Source organism: Macaca fascicularis, chromosome 19 (assembly GCF_037993035.2).
Source record: "Macaca fascicularis isolate 582-1 chromosome 19, T2T-MFA8v1.1".
Classification (NCBI taxonomy): Eukaryota; Metazoa; Chordata; class Mammalia; order Primates; family Cercopithecidae; genus Macaca; species Macaca fascicularis.
The window spans coordinates 59,885,720-59,910,752 of NC_088393.1; the positions used below are offsets into that span (position 1 = coordinate 59,885,720).

General features: G+C 42.9%; 1 protein-coding gene and 1 pseudogene across 1 annotated transcript; both read right to left on the bottom strand.

Annotated features, from left to right (window-relative positions):
* Positions 1-811: 811 nt before the first annotated feature.
* On the bottom strand, positions 812-24,687 carry ZNF616 (zinc finger protein 616). Its single transcript, XM_005590179.4, has 4 exons — positions 24,459-24,687; positions 14,926-15,013; positions 11,295-11,421; positions 812-3,436 (listed from the first exon to the last, which is right to left on the bottom strand). Exons 2-4 carry the CDS (start codon positions 14,935-14,937, stop codon positions 1,230-1,232), a joined length of 2,346 nt encoding a protein of 781 aa, XP_005590236.3. The 5' UTR covers positions 14,938-15,013; positions 24,459-24,687; the 3' UTR covers positions 812-1,229.
* On the bottom strand, positions 19,318-19,410 carry LOC123570438 (small nucleolar RNA U13; annotated as a pseudogene).
* Positions 24,688-25,033: the final 346 nt, after the last annotated feature.

Consider the following 25,033-nt stretch of genomic DNA (forward strand, 5'->3'; position numbering starts at 1 on the left):
TTTTAAAACCATTTGTTACATTTGTAAGGTTGCTCTCTAGTATGAATACTCTGTTTCCATTTTGATGTTGGGGTAAAAGCCTTAGCATGCACATTATGTTTCTGTGGTTCCTCTCAAAGATGTATATTCTTTTTTTTTTTTTTTGAGACGGAGTCTCGCTGTGTCGCCCAGGCTGGAGTGCAGTGGCCAGATCTCAGCTCACTGCAAGCTCCGCCTCCCGGGTTTACGCCCTTCTCCTGCCTCAGCCTCCCGAGTAGCTGGGACTACAGGCGCCCTCCACCTCGCCCGGCTAGTTTTTTGTATTTTTTTCGTAGAGACGGGGTTTCATCGGGTTAGCCAGGATGGTCTCGATCTCCTGACCTCGTGATCCGCCCGTCTCGGCCTCCCAAAGTGCTGGGATTACAGACTTGAGCCACCGCGCCCGGCCCCAAAGATGTATATTCTGATGCCTAGTGAGTTCTGATGCCTGGGGAAAGCCTCTGACACACACATTTATATGATTTCCTTTCAGTATAAACTCTCTTATGACAAGTAGTGATTGAACTCTACTAAAGGTTTTGCCACCCTCATTTCATTTCATACATCCCTTTGAATTACCTAGATTCACAAGTTTTGGCTTTTGAGTAGAATTCTTGCCACACGTATTATGCTTCTGTGATTTTTCTCCAGTATGCATACATCCTGGAATATGTATACATATTCTTACACCCAGTGAGTAGTGAACACTAGCTTAAAACTTAGGTATATTTACTGCATGTGTAAATGTATTAGGTCATAACTGCATTGCTACAAAAAAATACCTGAGGCTGGCTAATGTATAAAGAAAAGAGTTTAATTGGCTCACACTTCTGAAAGCTTAACAGGAAACATGGTGCTGGCATCCGATCACCCTCTAGGGAAGGCTCAGGAAGGTTAAAATCATGGTGGAAGGCAAAGGGGGTATAGGTATTTCACATGGTGAGAATGAGAGCAAGCAACAGGGAAGTGCTATGCACTTTTAAACAGTCAGACCTCAAGAGAAGTCACTATTGCCAGGACAGCACCAAGGGGATGATGCTAAATCTTTCTCAATTTGAGAAATCCACTTCTATGATCCAATCACCTCCCAACGGGCCCCACCTCCAATACTGGAGATTACAATTCCACAGGGATTTCAAGAGAAGGGAAAAATATACAAGCTATAACAGTAAGTATGAATTATTCAGTGATTCTAGAAACTAGGACAACGTCTAAGGCCTTGTCACATTGAGTTTAGTTGTAAGGTTCTCTCCAGTATGCCTTATTCGATGTTTAGTGAGGCCTGAGCGACAAATAAAAGATTTTCCACACTCATTACATTTATAAGGTTTTTTGCCAGAATGAATTCTTTGGTGTTTGTTGAGGGAAAACAACCGCCCAAAGGCCTTGCCACATTCAATACATTTGTATCTTTTCTCTCCAGTGTGGATTCTCTGGTGACTTACAAGATGTGAACTGTGCCTGAATACTTTGCCACATTCATCACATTTATATGGTTTCTTTCCTGCATGAATTATCTGATGTGCAGTGAGGTTTGAGCTCCGTTTAAAGGTTTTGCCACACTCATTACATTTGTAAGGTCTGTCTCCAGTATGAACAGTCTGATGAAGTCTAAGATGGACACGCTGACTAAAGGAATTCCCACACTGATTACATTTGTAAGGTTTCTCTCCAGTATGAATTCTCTGATGTCTATTCAGTGTGGAGCCCTGATTAAAGGCTTTGCCACATTCATTACATTTGTAAGGTTTCTCTCCAGTATGAACTCTTCGATGCCCTACAAGATGTGAATATTGACTGTAGACCTTGCCGCATTCATTGCATTTGTAAGGTTTCTCTCCACTATGAATTCTCCGATGCACTGTAAGACGTGAACATTGACTGAAGACCTTGCCACATTCTTTGCATTTGTAAGGCTTCTCTCCGGTATGAATTCTCCGATGCCTTGCAAAAGCTGAACGGTCACTGAAGACCTTGCCACATTCTTTGCATTTGTAAGGTTTCTCTCCAGTATGAATTCTCCGATGCACTGCAAGACGTGAGTGTTGACTGAAGACCTTGCCACATTCATTGCATTTGTAAGGTTTCTCTCCAGTATGAATTCTCTGATGCGCTGCAAGTTGTGAATGTATGCTGAAAACTTTGCCACATTCATTGCATTTATAAGCTTTCTCTCCGGTATGAATTCTCCAGTGCACTGCAAGATGTGAATGCTTACTGTAGACCTTGCCACATTTATTGCATTTGTAAGTTTTCTGTCCAGTATGAATTCTCTGATGCACTGCAAGACTTGAACGTTTATTGAAGACCTTGCCACATTCACTGCATTTGCAAGGTTTCTCTACAGTGTGAATTCGCCGATGCACTGCAAGACTTGAACGTTTACTGAAGACCTTGCCACATTCATTGCATTTGTATTGTTTCTCTCCACTGTGGATTCTCCGGTGACATACAAGATTTGATCTATGTCTGAATGCCTTACCACATACATCACATTTATATGGTTTCTTTCCTGCATGGATTACCTGATGTACAGTGAGATTTGAGCTCCGTTTAAAGGTTTTGCCACACTCATTACATTTGAAGGGCCTCTCTCCAGTATGAACTGTCTGATGAAGTCTAAGATGGACACGCTGACTAAAGGATTTCCCACACAGATTACATTTGTAAGGCTTTTCACCGGTATGAATTCTCTGATGAACAGCAAGGTGGGAACTTTTACTAAAGGACTTACCACATTCATTACACACGTAGGCTTTCTGTCCAGTGTGACTCCTTTGGTGTCTTACAAAATATGAATTTTTTCTGAAGATCTTGCCACATACATCACATTGATATGATTTCCCTCTTGTATGGACTACCTGATGTACAGTTAGTAGTGAGGCCCGATGAAACGCTTTGCCACACTCTTTGCATTTGTAAGGTTTCTCTGTAGTATGTATCCTCTGATGATTAATAAGGCTGGAAGATGCTTTAAAGGCTTTGCCACACTCATTACATACATAATGTTTTTCCCTAATGTGTGGAGAAACTAAGCAACCGTTATTACCTGTCTTCTCCGTTTGATTACATTCAAACATTCTCCCTTCAGTTTGAACTTTCTGCGGTTCAGTCAGACGTGACTGAAAGCTTGATGTAAGCTGGTTTTCAATATGATTGTTTTCTACATCCCCTTGACTATGTTGATCTCTTTTACCAGTAAGATTGTTTTCATGGGGCACTGGCACTTCTTTATAATTTGTTTCACCATCTTTCCATTGAAATTCAAGGTCATATAGATGTTTCTGTATTTCCCTGAAGTATAAATTTTCAATATCACAGCTTTGATGTCTTTCCAGTGCCACTGTTTGGAACCTTTCTCCTGTATTACTGTTCTCTGTTGGTGGTAATTCCTTGATCACACATTTAGGAGAGATACCTGCAAAATATAATGAACATGAGTTTTTTTAAAATAACCACTATTGATAAATACTTTATATTGGAAACATACTACACTAAGCATAATGTTTATACCAGACAGGTGTGAAAGTTCTCCACCATGATCTTTTATTTTTAGAAATACAAAATGAGTAGAAGTCTATAGTAAAGAAAGGATGACTACATGTAATTCAAATTATTTAGGAAAGCCTAGTTTCAAACATCCTATGACCAAAAGATTTATGTTGTGCAAACATATATTGGCACTAAAACAAGTATTTTGCAACCAATGACACCAAATTACACACCAATTGGCAGAAAACGTGGCTCTCTCATAAGAGAATAAAAGTTATATATGTTCACTTCATATTTGCTGTGTACAAACAAATGTCAAACTACAGCAAGATACAGTGTAACAGTAAATATTCACAAGTTCAACTAATTAATAATTATCATAAAAATTAATAAATAAAACACTCTAATAACCCAGATAAAACCAGCACGTAAGTAAAATACAATATACATATTTAGAATTCCATACTATACATTTGTATATTGTATATACAAATTTGCATCATATGCAAATATACAAATTTATAGTATGGAATTCTAAACAATTCTCCCTTCATAATAAGCAAGAACGTATATTCTAGAGACAGCATATGATAACTAGAAAATATGTTGAGATCACTGACTTTTAAAGATAAAAGAAAGATAAATATGTCTTTGGCCATACCACCCAGAACACAGCTGATCTCAGAAGCTAAACAGTGTCAGACCTGGTTACTACTTGGATGGGAGGAAGGTAAATATACAACATAATATAGAATAAAAAGTGGGGCAGGAAGTCAGAAATACTGACTATGACTTCATGCCTACAACTATGTAACAATCAACACAGCAACTCCCTATCTATTGTGCTTTTTTCTTGAGATGGAGTCTCACTCTGTCACCCAGGCTGGAGTGAAGTGGCATAATCTTGCCTCACTGCAACCTCCACTTCTAAGACTCGAGCAATCCTCCCACCTCAGCCTCTCAAATGGCTGAGACCAAAGATGTTCACCACCATGCCCACCTGATTTTTTTGTAGTTTTGGTAGAGACAGAGTTTTATTTTGTTGCTCAGGCTGATCTCAAACTCCTGAGGGCAAGCAATCTGCCTGCCACAGCCTCCCAAAGTGCCAGGATCACATACAGGCACGAGTCACCACACCTGGTCCTATTCATTGCCTCTAATTACCTAATTAACTGGCCACAAAATATATATCATACAGAGATTCTACTTGAAAAGCATATAAAGTAAGATAAAAGACAACAAACATTGTTTGGAAGAAACTACAAAATGAAAACTTACAGATACAATGAAGCCTGCTTTGATATAAAGACTTATGTCTGCCAAAATTCCTATGTTGAGGACCTAATCCTCAATATGATAGTACTTGGAGGTGTGGTCTTTGGGAGGCAGTTAGGTCCTCTGCCACGTAAGGACACAGAAAGAGAAAGTCATGGTAAACCAGAAAAAGGGCCCATGCCAAGACCCAAAATGGTGGTTCTGACATGTTAGACTTCTCATCACCCAGATCTGTGAAAAGTGAATTTCTGTTGTTTCAACCACCCAATCTACAATATCTACTATAGGTAGCCATGCTGACTAAGGTGAAGCCAATATGCTATCTCATTATAAACATGGAACAATATTGATATGCTTTATTTAACAAAGAAATCTGTGAGTCTTTACTAAAAAACACAATTTCTAGACTAGCTAACAGTACTAACTTGTTTAAAAAGTCTTGAGGTAAATTATCACTATTTAACACACAAGCAAAGTATGCCCACGGGATTTATATGTTTACATCCAATTTACAAAGAAAGTAAGATACGCACCTACCTTTGCAGGATCAAACACTGTTTTTTTTTTTTCCAAAAACTGCCCAAGCAGTTTCTGCAGATAACAGGTCACCCCAAATACTAACAGTGTAGAAAGAAATACTTCAAGATCCATGCTGTGTTGCCAAAAGCATTATTCAGCCATCCCTATGAATAACAGTATCTGAGTCATCATTCCCTGCATATAATGATTTAGGCAGTGTTCTCAGAAAGTGATCAGGCCAAGGCAGGTGGATCACAAAGTTAGGAGTTCAAGACCAGCCCAGCCAAGATGGTGAGACCCCATCTCTACTAAAAATACAAAAATTAGCTGGGTGTGGTGGCAGGTCCCGGCTACTTGGGAGGCTGAGGCAGGAAACTGCTTGAACCTGGGAGGCGGAGGTTACAGTGAGCCAAGATCGTACCACTGTACTCCAGCCTGAGAGACAGAGCAAGACTCCATCTCAAAAAAAAAAGAAGTGATCAAGTGAATGAGTAGGGTCATCCCTTACAGAGTGAGAGTAGTGTGGGAGGTGAAGGAGTTATGCAATAATGGGAGTGTAAAACTAATATACTAGTAAGTAGCCAGGTAGTCCGTCTGGAACAAAGTACTATTTTAGGAAAGGCCAGGGAAGAGAAAAGGCAAGAGGAAAAGGGCAAGGAGTAATGTGCATGGGGCAGCAGTGTTTGTGCTTGCAGAGCTGTGGGTATATAATTTCACAAGCAACAGTTAAAATCCTGACTTTGGATGAAAAAAGAAACTAATTTAGAAGTAGCATTATACTGACCAATACTTAAACATGGGAATTATACTATGTGCACAGGACAAGGGAAGACAGTTAAAAAGGAGGCAGTGTGAGGACACGGGAAGAAAGCAGACTTATGTCTTTATAATATATGCTATGAAATTTATCAAATTGAATGTCCCATGAGTTATATTTCCAGGCATATGCTCAACAACCCTACATATCAGGAGAGATGCGAAAAAAAAGTTCCTACAGTATAATCCTGAAGAAAAAATTTGGTAACAGCCATGAAGAGGAGATGGATGAATTCATTTTGTACACATACAAAAAGACAACATAAAACCTTATTGATAGTACAACAATGTTAAGGAGACTTGGGGTACAGAAGAAACCCTAGCAAAATAGGCAAATATTAGTCTGAAAAAACTAAGAAAGCAGGAAACTGCTGTCAAGGTTTAAATACATGTTAATGGAGACACAGTATTTATGGAAGTAATCTGGGATATCAAAAACATAACATGGGAGCAGACCTGTAAAGGAGTCATTTTTGTATGTGACTGAAGTCAAACTGTTATCAGTTTAAAACAAGATGTTATAAATCTAAAGTGTTTTCTGTAATTGCAATGATAACCACAAAAAATGTATAGAAGACACATACAATGGAAATAAAAGTATGTCAAGACGAAAGAATCAACTAAACAAACACAAAGGCAGTAACAGATATGAAGAACAAAAAAATCTAAGAGATATAGGAAACATTCTGCAAAATGGCAACAGTGAGTCCTTCTCTATCAGTCATTACATTAAGTATAAGTGGCTTAAACTCCACAATCAGAAGATACAGACTGGCTGAATGAATTTTTAAAATAGGCTCCAACTACATGCTATCCACAAAAGATTCATTTTTATTTGAAGGACACACACAGGCTCAACTGAAAGGATGAAAAAAGATATCCCTTATAAATGGTAACAGAAAGACATCAGAGGTGGCTAAACCAATATCAGTCAAAATAGACTTTATGTCAAAACTGGTACAAGAGACAAAGAAGGGCATTATATAATAATTAAAGGGTTAATTCACTAGGAAGATATACCAATTACAGATATATATGCACCTAATATTAGAGATCCTTAATATATGAAGCAAGAGAAACATAACTAAAGGGAGAAAATTTCCACAGTAATAATAAAATACTTCAACGGACCACTTTTATAAATAGGACAATCAGATAGAAAAAAAGTAGGTAACTAGGCAACCTAACCTATACGTCAAATTGGACCTAATCTACATATGCATAACACATCACCCAAAAACAGCACAAAAGAATTTTTTCCAAACTCCACACGGAACATTCTTCAAAAAAAATATTTAAAAATAAAACTTTTTAACACTTCTTTTTTTTTTGAGGCTGAGTCTCGCTCTGTTACCCAAGCTGGAAGGCAGTGGTGTGATCTTGGTTTACTGCAACCTCTGCCTCCCAGGTTCAAGTGATTCTCCTGACTCAGTCTCCCGAATAGCTGGGACTACAGGTCATTTTTGTATTTACGCCAAGACGCCAAGGTAATTTTTGTATTTTTAGTAGAGACGCAGTTTCGCCATGTTGGCCAGGCTGGTCTCAAACTCCTTGTGGGGAAAAGAAAGAGAGATCAGACTGTTACCGTGTCTATGTAGAAAGAAATAGACATAAGAGACTCATTTTGTTCTGCACTAAGAGAAATTCTTCTGCCTTGAGATGCTGTTAATCTGTAATGCTAGCCCCAACCCTGTGCTTGCAGACACACCTGCTGTGTTGACTCAAGGTTTAACGGATTTAGGGCTGTGCAGGATGTGCTTTGTTAAAAAAGTGCTTAAAGGCAGTATGCTTGGTAAAAGTCATCGCCATTCTTTAATCTCAAGTACCCAGGGACACAATACACTGCAGAAGGCCGCAGGGACCTCTGCCCAGGAAAACCAGGTATTGTCCAAGGTTTCTCCCCATGTGATAGCCTGAGATATGGCCTCGTGGGAAGGGAAAGACCTGACCATCACCCAGCCCGACACCAGTAAAGGGTCTATGCTGAGAAGGATTAGTGAAAGAGGAAGGCCTCTTTGCAGCTGAGATAAAAGGAAGGCATCTGTCTCCTGCTCGTCCCTGGGAATAGAATGTCTCATCCCTGGGAATAGAATGTCTCAGTGCAACACCCGATTGTATGTTCTATTTACAAAGACAGGAGAAAACCGCCTTAGGGCTGGAGGTGAGACATGCTGGTGGCAATATTGCTCTTTATTGCACCGAGATGTCTGTGTGCAAGCACATTAAGGCACAGCACCTTTCCCTAAACTTATTTATGACACAGAGACCTTTGTTCACATGTTTTCCTGCTGACCCTCTCCCCACTATTACCCTATAGTCCTGCCACATTCTCCTCTCCGAGATGGTAGAGATAATGATCAATAAATACTGAGGAAACTCAGAGACCAGTGCCAGCGTGGGTCCTCCGTATGCTGAGCGCCGGTCCCCTGGGCCCAGAGACTTTGTCTCTGTCTCTTATTTCTTTTCTCAGTCTCTCATCTCACCTGACGAGAAACACCCACAGGTTGTGGAGGGGCTGGCCCTCTTCGCTCCTGACCTGTTTAATACATTTTAAAGACAGAAATCATAAAGTGTAACTTATCCCATCATAACAAAGTAAAACTAGAGATCAACAGCGAAAAAAAATTAGAGTATCAACAAATACGTTGGAACAACATATTCCTAAACAGTCAATATGCCAAATTGGAAATCTCAAAGGAAATGATAAAATACCTCAAAACAAAGGAAAATGAAAATAGAACATACCAAAACTTATATATGCAGAGAAAACAGTGCTAAGATAGAAAATTGTTAGATATACATGCTTCCATTAAAATAGAAGATCTCCAATGGAACAGAATAGGGAACCCAGAAATACAGCCACAGATCTCCAATGGAATGGAACAGGAAACCCAGAAATACAGCCGCATACCTACAACCAACTGATCTTTGACAAAGTCAACAAAAACAATTGAGGTAAGACATTCTATTCAATACAGGGTGCTGGAAAAACTGGCTAGCCATATATCGAAGAGTGAAACTGGACCCCTATCTCTCATCATACACAAACATTAATTCAAGATGAATATAGACTTAAATGTAAGACCCCAGGCTACAACAATCCTGGAAGAAAACCTAGGAAAAACACTTCTGGATAAAATACAATTAAAAAAAAAAAATTTATTCCTCATTCCCTAAGCATGATGGAAAAAAATACATAGGTTTTATAAACATCAGTTGAGAAGTCCTTGAAGTGCAAGAAATGGGCTACATGTATAATAAAGTAAGGTTTGAAAATAATAATTCAGTATAACATGATGGACATGAAAGTAGACTGGAGAATAATTATTATAATATAGCTTTTGTTCCCCACCCCCCCAAAAAAGGGTGATTTAAAGAAAGTCCAGCGAGTTATAATTAGGAAACTGAAACTTACTACAGAAAAGCAATGTGTCTTATATAACAAAGTATGACCAGGCTGGACGCAGTGGCTTACATCTGTAATCCCAGCACTTTGGGAGGCTGAGATGGGCGGATCACCAGAGGTCGGGAGTTCAAGATCAGCCTGACCAATATGGAGAAACCCCGCCTCTACTAAAAATACACAATTAACCAGCCGTGGTGGCACATGCCTGTAATCCCAGCTACTCAGGAGGCTGAGGCAAGAGAATCGCTTGAATCTGGGAGACGGAGGTTGTGGTGAGCTGAGATTGTGCCATTATACTGAGCATGGGCGACAAGAGTGAAAATCCATCTCAAACCCAAAAAACAAAAAACAAAGTATGACCAATCTCTTTCATGGTATTTCTACAATTAAGATAGTAACTATATTTAAAAAATATATTCAAGGTATTAAAAAATTTCCAATGAAAAGAACCGTAATCAATTTCATTAACAAATTTTTTTTTTTTTTTGAGATGGAATCTCGCTCTGTCGGCCAGGCTGGACTGCAGCGGAGCAATCTCAGCTCACTGCAAGCTCCGCCTCCCGGGTTCATGCCCTTCTCCTGTTTCAGCCTCCCAAGTAGCTGGGACTACAGGCGCCGGCCACCACACCCTGCTAACTTTTTGTATTTTTAGTAGAGACGGGGTTTCACCGTGTTAGCCAGGATGGTCTCAATCTCCTGACCTCATGATCCGCCCGTCTCGGCCTCCCAAAGTGCTGGCATTATAGGTGTGAGCCACCGCGCCCGGTCTCATTAACAAATTTAAGAGTAGGAATTAAGTCAGGGGAAACGGGAGTAAAAGGAATAACTGAAACTATCTTATTACAACACTACAGAGTTTGTGTAAGTTTTAGAGAAACTGCTGCTGAACTATACCATCTGTAAAAGAAAGAAATCTTGTAAAATATATAAAATGATACACATTCCCCAATACAACACTACCTCAAAAAGAAACATAAAACAAAGGAAAACTGAGTATCCTCAAAAATATGGAACTGATTATTAAATAAATAAAAACAAAGTTCACTTATAATACATGAAAATGCACCAGATGAAAGTAGCGGTCACTTAAAACAAATTATGTGGACTTAAAAAATATAAGCTTTGGCCGTGCATGGTGGCTCACACCTGTAATCCCAGCACTTTGGGAGGCTGAGGCGGGCGGATCACAGGGTCAGGGATAGGCCACAGGGATAGGCCAAGCGTACTGGCTCAAGCCTGTAATATCGGCACTCTGGGATGCCAAGACCAGAGAATTCCTTGAGCCCATGAGTTCAAGAGCAGCCTGAGTGACATAGAAAAACCCTGTCTCTACCTGGGCATGGTGGTGCACACCCATACTTCCAACTACTTGGGAGGCTGAGGTGGGAGGATTGCTCTGAGCCCAGGATACAGAGGTTGCAGTGAGCTGTGATCACACCAGTGCACTCCGGCCTGGGCAACAGAGCAAGAACCTGTTTTAAACAAACAAAAAAGCATATGGACAGAAAACGGAATTGGATATTTTAACTCTGCCATAAAGTTCTCTGCGAACTTCAGCTCTGGAACCGCCACTGATGTACAAAGAAGGCCGCAGAATATATATACAAAGGAGACAGTGAAAGGCCAGATGCAGCATTAAGAAGCTTTTTATTTTTGAACCAAAAAGGCTTCAGTCTCAAATAATGGAGGGGTTCCTAAGAAAGACAACAGAGAAAATACAAAAATGCACGAAGGCAAATCTGAACTTCTAGAATGAAATTATACTCACCTAGGAAGACCAGGTTCCTGTAGTTCTCCAACATCACATCCTTGTACAAAGCTTTCTGCACAGGTTCCAGGCATTTCCACTCCTCCTGAGAGAATTCTATGGCTACATCCTTGAATGTCAAAGGTCCCTGAAATGAAAAACACATTTCAAAAAGAAGCAATATGAGAGCTCTTTTGTTTACATAAAATGAGGAGAGAACTATCACATCACTTTGAAGTGTGTGTTTTGACATATCTATAAAAGGCATCTGTGAGAAAGTTACGTCCTTAATTTTAGTTTGTTACAAAATACAATAGGAGACTATTATATTCTCTACATCAGTGTATATTTCTCTTTTTGTGGACAATGCAAGAAATACACAAATAAGAAGAACACATGGTTATCCCTTAGAAAGTGTTAGATATTATGTTCTATACATCAACTGTCTAGGTGAGCTAGTATATGAGTGGTGTTTTCAGAGATGACAATGTCTATAGCGGCTTTAAAGAAATGTCATAAACTAAAAACTGTGATGACCAGAGTAACAGCAATGACTAAAGTTTTGGAACACTCCCCATGTGCTGGGCATTACTCCAAATGCTTTACATGTTCTAATTCAAACAACAACATAATAGCCTATGAGAGAGAGACTTGTTCCATGTTACTGTGTCACAGACTCCCTAACAAACTTGCCTAGGTCAACAACCTGAAAATGGCAGAGCAAGCATCTGAACCCAGATGTCTGAGAATTAAGAGTTGAATCAAAACAATCAAACAGTTACATTACGGTTACAGAACGTAGTAGTCTCTCTGTGCTGCTATAACCAAATAAGACTGGGTAATTTATGAACAATAGAAATATATTTCTCATAATTCACAGGCTGGGAAAGCTAAGATCAAGGTGCCAGCAGGACTGATGTCTGCTGAGGGATGATCCCTGCTTCCAAGATAGTGTCTTATTGCATTTTCTGGAGGGGAGGAATGCTGTGTCCCCACATGGCAGAAGGGACAGAAGGGCCAAAAAGCAGTGAACTCCGTAGGATAAGCGTTTTGATATCTCATTGACCAGAACACCATATTCCATTGATGAGGGCAGAACCCTTGTGACGCAATCACCTACTAAAACCCAAACCTCATCATACCTGGAGATTGGGCATTGGGGATTAAGTTTCAAATGAACTATGGAGGAGAGAAAAACACTCAGACCACAGCATTCCATCCCGCCCCACCAAAATTCATGTACTCCTCACATGCGAAATGCATTCCATCCCAATGGCCCCCCAAAGTCTTAACTTTTTCTACTACCAATTCCAAACTCTATAGTCTACAGCTGCATCTAACTATAATCTAAATCAGATATGGGTGAGACTCAAACATGTGTTTCATCCTGAGGCAAACTGCTCTCCAGTTGTAAACCTGTGAAATCAAACAACTTAAGTGCTTCCAACATCCAATGGTGGCATAGACACAGGTTAAATATTTCAACTCCAAAATGCAGAAACAGGAAAGAAGAGGTAGCTGCTCCCATGTTAAGTCTGAAACTCAAATAGGGCACACATATTAAATCTTAAGGCCTGACAATAGTCGTCTTTGACTCTATGTCCCACCTTCTAGACGTCCTGGAGTAGGAGTTAGGTCCTGGGGATCCCTGCCCCATTAGTTTTGCTGGGATCACCCCACATGGAAGTTCTCACAGGCTGTGGTTTCCTCAGCTGCGATCACACACCGGTGACTCTACATCTCTGGACTCTCAGGGGTGGTCCTGCTTCAGGGCTACCCTTGACCTTGCCCTAATAAGGGCTCTCTAAGGTGTCCCTGCCTCCATGGCTAGGCTGACAACTGCCCTAGTGGTGACTTCCTGTGGTAGCACTGAAAGAACAGGATGAAAGGTTAGGGGCCACTGAGCAAAAAGATGACTGACATAAACCAGTGCCTGCAGTAACACAGAAAGACACGAGGGTGAAGATCTAGTACCACAGATATCTGCAGTACTAGAGTCTATCTACAATAGTACAGAAAATAGGGGAGCTTCTGACTAGAAAGCCGCAAACCTCTTCAATAGGGAGATGACAAGCAAAGGCCCAGAGAGGACAGAATCCCCAGGAAGAAAAAGCATGGGAAGTCTCCAGAATCTAGGGTAGTTGATCGGCGTGTCCTCCCTGAACAAAGGAGCCACCAAATCTGGGGAGGCAGCTGATTTTTCAAATGCTGAAGTCACAAAAGAAGACAATAAAACATACAAAGAAACAGGGAAATATGGTCTATAAGAAGAAACCAATTGAATCTCTACAAACCTACATGAAAGAAATGGCGATTTACATTTTGGCTTCGAAGAATTAAAAAGAAATGTGGGCCGGGCATGATTGCTCACAACTGTAATCCCAGGACTTTCAGAGGGCCAGGCAGGAGGATCACTTCAGAGCAGGAGTTCGAGACCAGCCTGGCCAACATGTATTAACTTAATGCCTGAACTGCATCTTTGCTTGAACTTTTACCGAAAAACAAATACATACATCATGTGATGTTTAAAATAAATATAATATTTAACAATAATTGGTGCAGTGGGAGAATTTGGCTCCATCTTCTCTGATAACAAATGCTCAGCTCTTATATCTGAGCAAAATTATAACCTTAAAACTTAAAACAACTGCTGGTAAGAGTCCCCACAGGAACAAAGCAGTCTCTGTGAGATGGATATTCGGACCATGGCTAGAAGAATCTGACATTCAGCTTGATTTCATATTTTTAAATCAATGATGGAATAAAACACGCTCTAATGTCTGTATCTAGTTTTCCATTCAATTCCCAGTCATTAAGGGTGGTGCAGTTAGAAATAGTGACTCATTCATACAGCTTCAAATGTAGTATAAAATCAGGCAGAAAGATCTCCCCTTACAGGCCTCCTTTTCCATAATTTTGTTGTTGTTGTTGTTGTTGTTGTTTTGAGGATGAAGTCTTGCTCTGTCACCCAGGATGGGGTACAGTGGCACCATCTCGGCTCACTACAACCTCCACCTCCGGGTTCAAGCTATTGTCCTGCCTCAGCCTCCAGAGTAGCTGGGATTACAGGCCCCTGCCACCATGACCATCTAATTTTTGTATTTTTAGTACAGACGAGGTTTCACCATGTTGGCCAGCTGGTCTCAAACTCCTGAGCTCAAGTGATCCGCCCAACTCAGTCTCCTAAAGTGCTGAGATTGCAGGCATGAGCCACGGCGCCTGGCCCCTTTCGATAATTTACTAGATATTTATGCACATTAATATGTGACTTCCACAGGCAGCTTCTCTATTCCTGGTCTACAGAGAGCTGACAGTGCCTCCAGTGTGGCCCCCAAACAATCCTTGCTGTCCAACAGCTCTGATACCACGGGGCCCATACCCTGTCCCCATCCATGTCTGGGTGTGAGCTCTCCCCAGGACCATGCTCGGCACAGCCTCTTCCCAAGTTCATGTCACTCGGTCATGCTGAGATGGAATGTAAATAAGATGAGAGGAACTGAGGAAAGGCATGGATGAGCATGAGCAAATGTGTCAGGAAGGAAGTTTCAGACGCAGAGAAGATTCGCAACTCCAATGCCCTGCACTTCACAAAGGAAGGAGACAGAATGACCCACCAAGAATGTCACTTTACCTGAGTAAAATATCACTTTACCTGAGTAGCCATCACTGACTCCTTTTCTTTCCTCTTCTTCCTCTTCTGGGTTTCTTTCTCAGTCAATGTAATTATTCACACATCAAATCTGAAAGTAAAAAATCTGTTGTTTAATGCTTAGAAACAACACATTACTTTCTGTATCACAATCATGCACACAGGGAAGGCCTCAACATGTGGAGCGACAGCCCACTGCACTGGGGGGATGCAAGGATAATACATTCCTACACAAAGACCAAGTGAATCTTTCACCGTTTTCTTCAGCACTAGCTCCCCTCCGGGAGACGCCCACACACAGGCTGCAGCAGAGGGTAGCTGGGCTGGACTGAGCTCCCATTCAGGGCAAGGACCTATCTCTGATTAAACCCCATGCAGAGCGCAGCACTCCCTCACCTCTGTGGGTCACAGGCTGAGCTCTGCCCTGGGAAATGGAGGATACAGAGGCTTGAAGCTCAATGCTGGATACAAATGAGAATCAATTTGGGGCTGGGAGCGGTGGCTCATGCCTGTAATCCCAGCACTTTGGGAGGTCGAGGCGGGTGGATACCTGAGGTCAGGAATTCGAGACCAGCCTGGCCAACATAGTGAAACACCCTCTCTACCAAAAATACAAAAATTAGACAGACGTGGTGGCACACGCCTTTAATCCCAGTTACTTGGGAGGCTGAGGCAGGAGAATCGCTTGAACCTGGGAGGCAGAGGTTGCAGTGAGCCCAGATCGAGCCATTGCACTCCAGCCTGGGTGACAGAGACAGACTCCATCTCCAAAAAAAAAAAAAAAAAGCATCAACTTGGGTACCTCTTAAACATTATGGAGGCTGGGCCCACCCTAACTACTGGAAGGAGAATCTCTATAAAGGGGAATGAACCATGTGTTACAAATGCCTTAGCACTCTAGTCTGAAGCCAGGATTGAGTACGTCTCAAAGGGGGCAAGACTACCACAGCCCCAATCTCCTAGCTCTGATCTCCCCTTGGGGCCTTGTTGTTACCAGTCTGTATAAAGTGGAAAGCAAAGAGCCAGAAAGAAACACATAGAGCAAAAATATGGACCTGCTTTTATTGGCTTTTATTTGCAATCCTAGAATCAGACAACACCTCATTCTTAATATGAAAGGCGTTGAGGGGAAGAGGTCGGCTTCATAAACTGAAAGGGCTGAATGGAGCAAAATCAGGAAACTAAAAGCAGGTTGGTTGTTTCAAAGTTACTTTTCTTTGCGTTGCCATTTTCTCCAGATCCTCAAAATGTAAAAAGAACATAGTAGTAAGTTTTGTTTAAATGAGTAGGAAACCCCATGTGATGCTGGTGGCAGAGGGCACCTTTGCAGCTCGGGATGGGGGAAATCTTGCCAGATTATCTGCAACTGAGGGGCCAGAGAGTTCTAGGCACAGGGACAGCCCAGGTAGACGCCCTCAGGCAGGAGTAACCTCGGCTCCAGGAATAGGAGAGGCCTGTGTGGCTGGAGCAGAGGGAGTGAGGAGGACACAGGTAGGAGGTCAGAGAGGTCCCGAGGCAGCAGATCAGGTAGGCAGGAGGTCTTCAAACATTTTTCTTCCACAGCTCACAACACTTCTAGAAACTATGCATTTCCCTACCATTTTAGGTAAATGTAACTTTTACTTATCATTTGAATTAAAACCCTTCTATATAATGTCATATCTTCTCTATTTCAAATATATGCTGAATGTAAAGCTAAAGCCAGGAAGTATAGGGCCACCGTCATCGGAGAGATGTTCAGGTGTGCAGGCGAATGTACCTGGGGAGTTGGGGAAGTCACTTTAGACACATATAGGTGGAGATGTCTCTTAGACGGTTGAACGGACGGCTGAGGAGACAACAGGATACAGAATTCTAGAGTTCGGGGGACAGGTCTGCAGGGAACATGGAGACATGTAGGTGGGTAGGTGGGTGATACGGATCGGCTCTGTGTCCTTGGCCCAAATCTCACACTGAATTGTAATCCCCACTGTTAATGGTGCATCCTCCCACCTGGTGGGAGGTGGTTGGATTATGGGGGTGGATTTGTGTTGAATGGTTTAGCACCACCCCTTGGTGCTGTTCTTATCATAGTGAGTTCTCGCGAGATCTGGTTGTTTCCAAGTGTGTAGCGCCTCCCCCCTCACTCTCTCTTGCTTCTGCTCCCGCCATGTAAGACGCCTGCTCCTACTTCACCTGCTACCATGTTTGGAATCTTCCTGAAGGCTCCCCAGAGGCAGATGTCGCTATGCTTCCTGTGCAGCCTGCAGAACTGTGAGCCAGTTAAACCTGTTTTCTTAATAAATTACTCAGTCTCTGGAATTTTGTTGTAGCAATTCCAGAACGCACTAATACAGTGGGGTTTAAAGCCATGAGATGAGATGATGAGGAAACACAGTGAGTGTGGACAGAGATAAGAAGAGGTTCAAGGACTAAGCCATGAGTCATTCCTACATTGAGAAACAATTCCGAGTCAGGACACAGCAGCAGAGGAAAGTGAAATGGTCAGGGAGGTGACAAGAAAATCAAATAGAGGCCGGGCGCTGTGGCTCAAGCCTGTAATCCCAGCACTTTGGGAGGCCGAGATGGGCGGATCACGAGGTCAGGAGATCGAGACCATCCTGGCTAAGACGGTGAAACCCCGTTTCTACTAAAAAAATACAAAAAACTAGCCGGGCGTGGTGGCGGGCGCCGTAGTCCCAGCTACTCGGAGGCTGAGGTAGGAGAATGGCGGGAACCCGGGAGGCGGAGCTTGCAGTGAGCCGAGAGCGCGCCACTGCACTCCAGCCTGGGTGACACAGCGAGACTCCGTCTCAAAAAAAAAAAAGAAAAGAAAAGAAAATCAAATAGAAAGCTTCTGACAGGAAAAGAAAGACTAAAGCAGGAAAATAAATACATTGGATTTAGAAATGGGGAGGTCACCGGTGACTCTGAAAAATAAAGTTATCAGTGGAATGGTGGATATGAAAGTTTGATTAGATGCATTCAAGAGGGAATTGGAGGCAAGAAGTGAAGACACAGAGTATAAATAAGATTTTAGCGCAGAAGAGGGGTACTCATACAGGCAGAAATGTAGTTAGTAGTATGTTTTGTTTTAATTAGGGCAGAGTGGAAGGAAACTATAAGCGTCAGGGTCGGTGTGTGTGCATGCATTTAATGGGCAATACCACCATCAGTAAACACTGTTTAAAACAATTCCCTAGAGGTAAAAATAGATGATGCAGTTGTTACACTTTATAAAAAGCCAATTGTTTTTTTCTCTTTTTAACTTATATTTTAAGTTCTGGGGTACATGTGCAGGATGTGCCGGCTGGTTCACAGGTAAATGGGTCATGGGGGTTTGTTGTACACATTATTTCATCACCCAGGTGTTTCTGTTTTTTTTTTTTCTTTTTGAGACAGTCTCGCTCTGTCGCCCAGGCTGGAGTGCAATGGCACGATCTTGGCTCACTGCAACCTCTGCCTTCCTGGTTCAAGCAATTCTCCTGCCTCAGCCTCCTGAGTAGCTGGGACTACAGGCGCGTGCCACCACACCTGGCTAATTTTTGTATTTTTAGTAGAGACGAGATTTCACTATATTGGTCAGGCTGGTTGCGAACTCCAGACCTCAGGTGATCCACTTGCCTCGGCCTCCCAAAGTGCTGGGATTACAGGCGTGAGCTGCCATGCCTGGCCTCGTCACTCAGGTATTAAGCCTAAAGTGTATTAGTTATTTCTCCCGATCCTCTCCCTCCTCCCACCCTCCACCCTCAGGGAGGTCCCAGTGTGTGTTGTTGCCTTCTATGTATCCATGTTTTCTTGTCATTTACCTCCCACTTGTGAGTGAGAATATGCAGTGTTTGGTTTTCTGTTCCTGTGTTAGTTTGCAAAGGATAATGGCCTCCAGCTCCACCCATGTCCCGGTCAAGGACATTATTTTGTTCCTTTTTTTGGAAAGGCCGTCGTTTTGTACTAGCCTCCCGCACTACCAGACCAAGCCAGAATGAAGCCTCTCATGCTAAGCGCCGCATTATCAAACTGACCCTGGAAATGAGCCACGTTTAGGAAAAAAAAAAATTCCAAAAAAGAAAACAGGAACAGGAGTTAAAAAATGAATTTGTAAGAATTTCCCTTCTTTTTTTTTTTGAGACGGAGTCTCGCTGTGTCGCCCAGGCTGAGGTGCAGTGGCCTGCTCTCAGCTCACTGCAAGCTCCGCCTCCCGGGTTTACACCATTCTCCTGCCTCAGCCTCCCGAGTAGCTGGGACTACAGGCACCTGCCACCTCGCCCGGCTAGTTTTTTGTATTTTTAGTAGAGACGGGGTTTCACTGTGTTAGCCAGGATAGTCTCGATCTCCTGACCTCGTGATCCGCCCGTCTCGGCCTCCCAAAGTGCTGGGATTACAGGCTTGAGCCACCGCGCCCGGCCCATAATTTCCCTTCTTATTACGACATCGTAACAAGGTTTGAGGGAAGCACATCTCACATGAGTGTGAAAACCCAATCATCACATTTATGAACTACAAAAGGATCGAATTTGTTGTGATTTTGTCCTTCAACAATAAGAAACTGGTAAATGTATTTCTCTAAGTTCTGTGAGCCATCCTTGGAAATTAATCAAACCTTTAGATGGGGTAGTAGGAATGCCAATTTGGAGTCAGTAGGTCAGAAGTATAGGTGACAACCTACTACTTTTGAATGATAGCTGAAGTGAGCCGGGGCAGTCTTGTGAGACTGAGCCCTTAACCTATGGGCAACCTGTGAGAGATGACTCTAACTCCAGGTAGATAGTGCCAGAATTAAATTGAATTATAAGGCAATCTAGCTGGTGTCTGCTGGAGAATTGTTTAGTGTGTAGGAGAAAACTCCCCAACACTGGCCACAGAAGAGTTCTGTGTTAAGTGTGAGAGTAGAGACAAAAAAGTTTGCTTTTTCCTTTATACCCAGCAATTACTAGGACTGTCATTCTCCAAAGAACATTATCCATCCTCTCCCCAAACTGCCTCCCCAGGACCTAGTGGACCCTCTTGACTGCAGAAAATATCCCTGTTCCACACTGAGTTTAAAGCATTTTGCCTCATAGCTCCCTGTGCCTGTTGCAGCAGACAGAGGTGGGGGAAAGTAATCACCACTGTCCTGGCAGTGAGAAAGTAACAGCTGTATCTTCCAAGGACAGTCCCAATTGAAATCTTTGTGCCGTAGGTCATTGTGATATCATATTCTCTAATTCTTTGAAAAATCTTCCCTAAGTCACCACCCTGCCATAGATCCACCACAGAAAACTCTCCCCTTTTGTCACTAGAGTTTGAGGCCCTAACGTTCCCCTCCTAAACTGAGACAGGTTTACAAACTTCCATGGGGTCCACACCCTTCCCAGATACTCCACAGTGCTCCCCATATCCTGCTACGAAATCCCACATGCCCCAGCAACTCATAAACTCATGCTGACCTCATACATAAAAAGATAGCCGAGGACTCAATGACCCAAGACGCCCTATTCCATTCATAATGACCCCACCCCTGAACACTGGCACCACCATCTACTAACACAGATGTCTCCAGTGATGCACATGCCCCAATGAGATCCCAACATCTTCCAAGGAAACTCTCCACATTGACATTTAGATATTCCAAAATGCATCTATAACCATCTTAACTTGCAGCCCAAAATACTCCAAAATAACAAATGTTGCCGCCAAAGTGATAGACTCCACAGAAGTCACTATCGAGAATGCTTGCTGTGCTGCAGCTCTGGGTTCCACACCCTCAGGACCAATGCACCACCTCTGCGGCTGCCCACCCTGCCCGTGGGCTCAGCTTAGGCCTTGATCCTCAATTCAGCTGACCCTTGAACAATATAGGTTTGGATTGTGTGACTTCACTTTTAATAGAATTTTCCTCCATAAACATCCTGAAGAATATTTTGGAGATTTGCAATATTTTGGCTATTATCAAATAGGCAAGAGATAACAGATGTTAGCAATGATGTGGAGAAAAATGAGCCCTTGTACACTGTTGCTGGGAGTGTATCTCAGTACAGCCATTATGAAAAACACTACAGACATTCTTCAAAATATTAAAACTAGAACAACAATGCAATCCAGCAATCCCATTTCTGGGTATAAATCCAAAGGAAATCCAATCAGTATGTTGAAAAGACATCTAGGCCAGGTGTGGTAGTTCATGCCTATAATACCAGCACTCTGAGAAGCTGAGATGGGAAGATTGCTTGAGACCAGGAGTTAGAGACCAGCTTGGACAAAACAGCAGGACCATGCCTCTACTTTAAAAAAAAAAAAAAAAAAAAAAGGAACATCTGCCCCCTCATGGTCACTACAGTATTATTCACAACAGCCAAGATACAGAAACAACCAAAGTGCCCATCCATGAATGAATATGTAAAGAAAATATGTGTGTATATATATTTATGCATGTGTATATATAGTGTGTGTGTGTACATTTACATAATGGAATATTATTCAACCATAAAAAAGAAAATCCTGCTATTTCCAACAACATGGATGACTCTGGAGGACATTATGCTGGGCGATATCAGACTGACACAGAAAGATAACTACTGTATGTTCTCACAAGTAGAATCTAAAAAAGTCCAATTCATAGTAACAGAACAGAACAGTTGTTACCACAGGATGGTGGGTGGGGAAAGTGGAGAAATGTTGGTCAAAGGGTACAAATTCTCAGTTATAAAATGAAGAAGTTCTGGCTGGGCGCAGTGGCTCACACTCATAATCCCAGCACTTCAGGAGGCCGAGGCAGGCGGATCACGAGGTCAGGAGATCCAGACCATCCTGGCTAACATGGTGAAACCCTGTCTCTACCAAAAATACAAAAAATTAGCCAGGCGTGGTGGAGGGGGCCTGTAGTCCCAGCTACTCCAGAGGCTGAGGCAGGAGAATGGCGTGAACTGGGCGGCGGAGCTTGCAGTGAGCTGAGAGTGCCACTGCACTCCAGCCTGGGCGACAGAGTGAGACTCCAAAACAAAACAAAACAAGACAAAACAAACAAACAAACAAATGAATAAGTTCTGAGGAATCTAATGTACTCTGTGGTGAGTATACCATACTGGACACTTCAACAGTTTGGAAAGTTTTTGAAAAATCTAATAAATTGTGTGGTAAAAGTAAAAAAAAAAAAAAAAGCAATATTTAGAAATTAATGACATCAGCTGATTACAGGATGACATCAAATCTTATTTCAGAAGTTAGTAATTATAGAAGAAACTGAATAAACTAAAATTTAAATCAAGCTTCCAAAATAACAATGAATTAACTGCAAAGCAACTACAAGGAAAAAGGTAAATCCATTAACAAAACAAAAAACAAACACTCTCAACCCTCCTTCAAAGGCATACATTGTAAGCCTGGAGAGGTGGTTCACACATATAATCCCAGCACCTTCAGGGGCTGAGAAGGAAGGACTGCTTGAGCCCAGGAGGTCGAGGCTGCAGTAAGAGGATATAATGCTACTATACTCCAGCCTGGGCCACAGAGAGAGACCCTGTCTCAAAAAGAGAAAAAACAAACAAAAAAACCAAAGCTCTATCTTGTAGTGACAGTCAGTCATTTCTTGCCTCTTTCTCCCCTCCTCCATCCTCTACTCCATCCCTGGAAAGAAGAGTTACAAAATGACTGAATCAAGTCACTCCCCTGTGGCTAAATAGGGATTTCAAATATCTTTTTATACAAATAAATACAAAATGCACAAGCCTTATAGAAAAGAGTGGTAATTTTCATCCTCATGAGTACAATTTAAAGAAACAAATTTTAAATTAGAATATAAAGTCACAAATCAATATATTAAAACAACCATCCATATCCAAGCAACTCGTGGCTCATCAGGATGGGGTCCTCTCCCACTCTCTTCACTGCTATGTGTTTCCCTCTCTCATGCTGCAGGTGTCTTTTTTCAAAACCCTTTTCTGTTGTTCTCCCCTTTCTTTATTCCCTCTTTTATGTCTGTTCTGCCCAGTGCTTCGAAACTTATTTCACCTCTTGTTGTTGTTTCTCCCCAAACTTTCCCATGGTCCCCAAATGGGGAAAAAAAAGACCCTCTCACATTGTTTTACATTGTTTTATACTCAGTACCTGTTTTAAGAAAAAAACAAGGAAGTAAAACCAAAGACAGGCAGCCCCGCGCCAGGCCCAAAACCAGGCCTGGGCCTGCCTGGCCTAAACCCAGTAGTTACAAATCAACTCATAACTTAGAAACCGATGTTATTCATAGACTCCTGACACTGTATAGAAGAACACTGTGAAACTCCCTGCCCTGTTCTGTTTCTGACTACCAGTGCACGAAACCCCTGTCACTATCCCCTAGATTGCTCAATCACGACGCTTTCATATGAAATCTTTAGTGTTCTGAGCCCTTAAAAGGGACAGAAATTGTGCACTCGGGGAGCTCGGATTTTAAGGCAGTAGCTTGCGATGCTCCCAGCTGAATAAAGCCCTTCCTTCTACCACTCGGTGTCTGAGAGGTTTTGTCAGCGGCTCGTCCTGCTACACCCAGCCTCTTTCCCCCCATCTGAGCTCCCTGTCTGCTCTCCCTGTTAAAATCCCTCTTCCCTGTTAAATTCCCTCTTCCCTGTTACATCTCCTTTGTTCCCACTCTCTAGCACCCCCAACTTCCTAGGCTTCCTCGCTGATGTGGTTCTCCGTCTACTCTTCCTTTGTTACCCACTCCCCTCTCCTTCAGTCCCAGCACCACGTGGCTCTGTCAGCCCCGGCTCCAACTCTCTTACCTTTTCCAGCCCCCGCCCCCTTCTCCACCCCCAGTCTGGCTGCAGTGTCTCCTCCTTTGCCGTCCCTTTCTATTTTGCTGCCCTTCATCTCCCTGAAGGTCTCCCTTTCCCCTAATTTCTTTATGTGCTTTTCTCCCCGTGCTACTTTCTCCATGCGTCCTCTTTCACTCTTGCTCTCTTTGCAAGTCCCTAAATTATCATCCTTTATGCCGTATACGCATTCTTTTCTCCCCAATTTTTCTTTCTGTCCCGTCACTCCCCCTCTTTTCCTCTCCTGATCCCTCTCACCCAACATTCAGGAGGAAAGGGGAGGAATAAGATGCCCACCTCCCGGAAGAGCACATTTTCCAGTGGAGTAAAAATTTGGGAGGGAACAACAGTGGATGTCACAAGACAGACTCGAAGACCTCCCGCAACGCGGAGTCAGGAAAAGCAGTGGCTGTGAAGGGGAAGCCTGGAGAGCGGAAGGACCCGGCGTGAGGAGCACACTAGGTGGCGCGGGGGACGGTGTCTCCGGACAGAGAGGGTCTGCAGAATCCCAGGACCTGGGAGGAGAAGCGCCTCCTTCAGGAGCTGGGCAGCGGGCGCTCCCCTCCAGGGGCCGACAACGACAAAGCTCGGGGGTCTCGACTGGTGGGAATCCACCTTGCGAGGGAGCACTTGACTTGGCCCGAGGCCGAAGCAGAGGTCAATAAGGGTTTTAAGCAGGAACACGACCTGAATGGGGTTATCTACATGGTTATCTACCTGGCATAAAGGCAGGGAGCAAGGAACAGCCTGAGAGAGATTTTAAACCGAAAGGGAAGCAATTCTCGGACTTACGTGGGGAGAAGTGGCTGTTGCAGGGGCGAAGGGGCTATGGATATTTTAAGGTCCGTAGCGATCCCCAGATCACTGGTATGGAGAAGTGCACGTTTAATGCACTTCTTCTCAGATGACTGCGAAGTGCACGTTTAATCCAGGCAGACGGAGCGAAGCAATGTTTAATCCACGTAGACGGAAACACACACCGCGATAAGGCCTTTCCCAGGCGCAGTCTACTTCCGGGAGTGACGGAAACTGCTAGCGGAGAGAAAAAACTGGGAGGCCAGGGGACCAAGCTTGGCAAGCCTCTGTTGGCAAGGGGCGGGTCGGAAAGAGGGCCCTAACTCGGGGAGGGACCATGAGAAGGTGGAGCCAGGAGGTGGCGGTAGTGGGCGTGGCTAGGTGGGGCGTGACGGAGCCGCGGCGGAGGATGGGGTGGGGTTTCATGGGGTAAGTGGGACCGAGCCTGTTATTTACTCTGCTTCACAGGCAGCATGTCTGGTTTTCTGCCTACTTCTTGTCCTGTGAAGCAGAGTTGCTTCCTGCCTATTTTAAGTTAATGTTTCAGAATTTAAGGTTAAAGCTTAAAGTTG

Excerpts from the sequence above, each read along its gene's own strand:
- ZNF616 (XM_005590179.4), bottom strand. Across the intron at positions 3,437-11,294 it reads CAGGAACCTGGTCTTCCTAG|GTATCTCTCCTAAATGTGTG; the intron begins GTGAGTATAATT and ends TATATTTTGCAG.